This window comes from Trachymyrmex septentrionalis, unplaced genomic scaffold, assembly GCF_001594115.1.
Source record: "Trachymyrmex septentrionalis isolate Tsep2-gDNA-1 unplaced genomic scaffold, Tsep1.0 scaffold97, whole genome shotgun sequence".
In the NCBI taxonomy this organism is placed as follows: domain Eukaryota; kingdom Metazoa; phylum Arthropoda; class Insecta; order Hymenoptera; family Formicidae; genus Trachymyrmex; species Trachymyrmex septentrionalis.
Genome location: NW_017306160.1, coordinates 2863263 through 2866030, shown reverse-complemented (window position 1 = coordinate 2866030; position 2768 = coordinate 2863263). Strand labels below are relative to the sequence as shown.

General features: G+C 32.0%; 1 protein-coding gene across 4 annotated transcripts in view; it reads left to right on the top strand.

Moving 5' to 3' along the window:
- Positions 1-2290, top strand: part of LOC108756323 (protein FAM102B) — a 74330-nt gene extending 72040 nt beyond the window's left edge. For 3 of the 4 annotated variants that reach the window (XM_018500052.1, XM_018500053.1, XM_018500054.1), the window contains 2 exons: positions 653-858; positions 1044-1165. In XM_018500052.1, the coding sequence (XP_018355554.1) occupies positions 653-858; positions 1044-1165 (328 nt within the window). Of the gene's footprint in view, positions 1-652; positions 859-1043 lie in introns of all 4 variants that reach the window. The other variant, XM_018500051.1, reaches the window with a different exon arrangement.
- Positions 2291-2768: the final 478 nt, after the last annotated feature.

Sequence of the window (2768 nt, the reverse complement as noted above, 5' to 3'; positions counted from 1 at the left end):
TACATATATATATATATATATATATATATATATATATATATATATATAAAACATAACGGATGTAAAAAAGAACAATTGATCAAATCTTGCTTGAAAGCAAAACTTATTATAATTAATCATTTCATTAAGGAGTTATACCTGACAAGATCTAAAATAAGCATAAATTTAATAAATTGAATAATGAAATTTTTTAAAGTCAATTATTGCGTAGAATTAATTTCCATTTTAAAGATATATTATACAATGACATCTTAAGCAAGGTAAAATCAGGTCGTGATAATTACAGTTTATATCTATTATATCGAGTGATTATAAAGAAATAGATTAATACTGTAATCACGAAAGATTTAGATTTCTTACTGGATTAATCATTAATTTTTTATGATCTATGTGGTCAATGAGTCGAGAGATAAAATAAATGTTTATAAATCATGTATGTAAATCAGATTTGTTCCTACCGTTATTAGTATTCAAGCTGTTCAATCTTTTAGTCTTCTGATTTCATCGAATAGAGCAGTGTTGGTACTTTATTCTTGCTTTTTATGCCCAGTGCTCGATTTAATACGAATTAGAATGATTTAATATGATTTAGAACGTGTCGTGATAAACGTGTGATGAAAAATGAATGTAATTTGTACATTATTATTCGCAGAAATCCTTCCGGCGGTTCAGGTCTCAGTGAAACTGGATCCCTGGATCGTGCTAAGGCTGCGCTAGAGCGTAGAAAAAAAGCGGAGGATGGTGCTGGTAATCCTATCCTCTGTAGAGTTGAAGTCACCAGGCCGAATCCTGATTCTCTTATCGACGAACTGCTTAAAGCAACGAATTTAGAGCAGACGGATCTTGAAAGTTCTGAGAGTATGTTTTTCATATAATTTATTGTATTTATTATATCCATTAAAAAATGACAATTACAGAAAATAGAATGGAGAATTTTGTATCTTTTGTTTCAATTGGTTTTTTTCTTGATTTTCTACGCTGGAAAGTAAGAATAATCGAAAAATTATGAATTTTATAAATAAATCAATATTTGCATTTTGCAGCAACTGGTCTTCAACTCTTTATTGCGAAAGACGGCACGACCGCGCTTGGTAGTCATGAGGTAAAGAGTCAGATGCCCGCCGGTGTGTTCAAGCAAGTGGTAATGGAAGAGAACAACAGGTAACACGAAGCCATCACCACAAGACGGCAGTACGGAAGACAGGCCAGTGCCACGTTCTCGTTGGCTCTAGTGCCAGAGCTCGTCTATGAGGCCTACGAGCCGCGGTAGTTACAAGAGATGACGATATGAATGAGGAAGGAAATCATCGACTTGGGAGGAGCGGCCAAACATGATACGAAGTACATCCTCGTTAGATCGTTCTGGACTGTATCTCTCCTCCATATAAAATGACGCCTCTGGATAGTCTAATATTCATCGAAGTAGTATGTTCGAGTTGATTACTTCGTGTGAAATTCATTGTACGGATTCGCAAGACCGAGGATATTTATGTCATAAGTGCGCATTTAAATGTGAATAATCGGACAGTCATATGCAAGATTGTTAATTGCGTTTTAACACTCAATCCTCCAAAATAATTTTCATACGTGGATTTTACGTTTTTTAAAATCCCGTGCAACGAAATCTATGTACAGTGTTGCTGTTCATGACGAACGACCTCAGCTGTGTGCACAATTTAAGAACGATATTAAATAAATACATGTTTTCGGAACTATTTCAAAAAGACAGATATACGTATTTTCTTCCTTGTAAACGAAGCATAATGATTTCCGTCAAGTGTTTCGTTTAAAAGGAAAGTGTTAGCTTGGTTCCACCAATGTAAGATTTTAATCTCTCGTTTAATTTACTTTTTATCTTTTTCTAATTCTAAGAAACTTTCTAATTTTAAAAATTAAAAAAAGGTAAATAGTACATTAAATCGAGGTTAATCTTTTACATTGGTAGAACTAAGTCTTGATCAATAAAGTTTAACCGAGAGGGAGTACAGAGCGTAGTAAAGAAGTATAGTTACAGAAAAATAAATGACAGGTGAAACACGGTCAAGGTCCGACGAAACTTCGCAATGGGAAGTAACATCAAGCAAAACTTAAGCGCCAATTTTATTTATGCATCTACAGCAATATGACGGCGATATAATCTTGCTAATGTGAACGTACACTATAAAACGACTTGTAATGTTAGCGTGAAAAGAAATATCAAATTGAGACATTAAATATCGTGATTGTATCTTTATATGAAAGTATTCTTGACAGCATTTCTGACAATATTAATCAAATAGAGAATATTTCCCCAAGATGGCTCAAAATGATTTCTAGGAGAAGCATCTCGAGGAAATTACATTCTACCGATATCTTGCTTTTAAATTATAGTTTTATCATTTCTGCGTATTAACAATTTATTTTGTTTCATACTATAACATATTTTTTTTTTATCATTTCTGATTATTTTCTGTTGTGCTCTTTTATTGTTTACGACATCCTTATAACGTGATTAATCTAAAAGTGCGTTTAAATAACACGCTAAAGATGAAAACAGTTTGAATAAACAAATTAGTCAGTTAGAGACAGAGAGAGAAAAATTTAAATTTATAATTTTAAATATATTGTGGATTGTTTTGGAACTATGAAAGCGTAAATCTATAATTTATATATAAATATATTATTGTTTTCAAGTAATTTTGCCTTGAAAATGACATAATTTTGACTTCCTGAATAATTCCGTTTCGCGATCTGTAATATTTCTGAAAAAGCCAATTCACTTTCTTTTT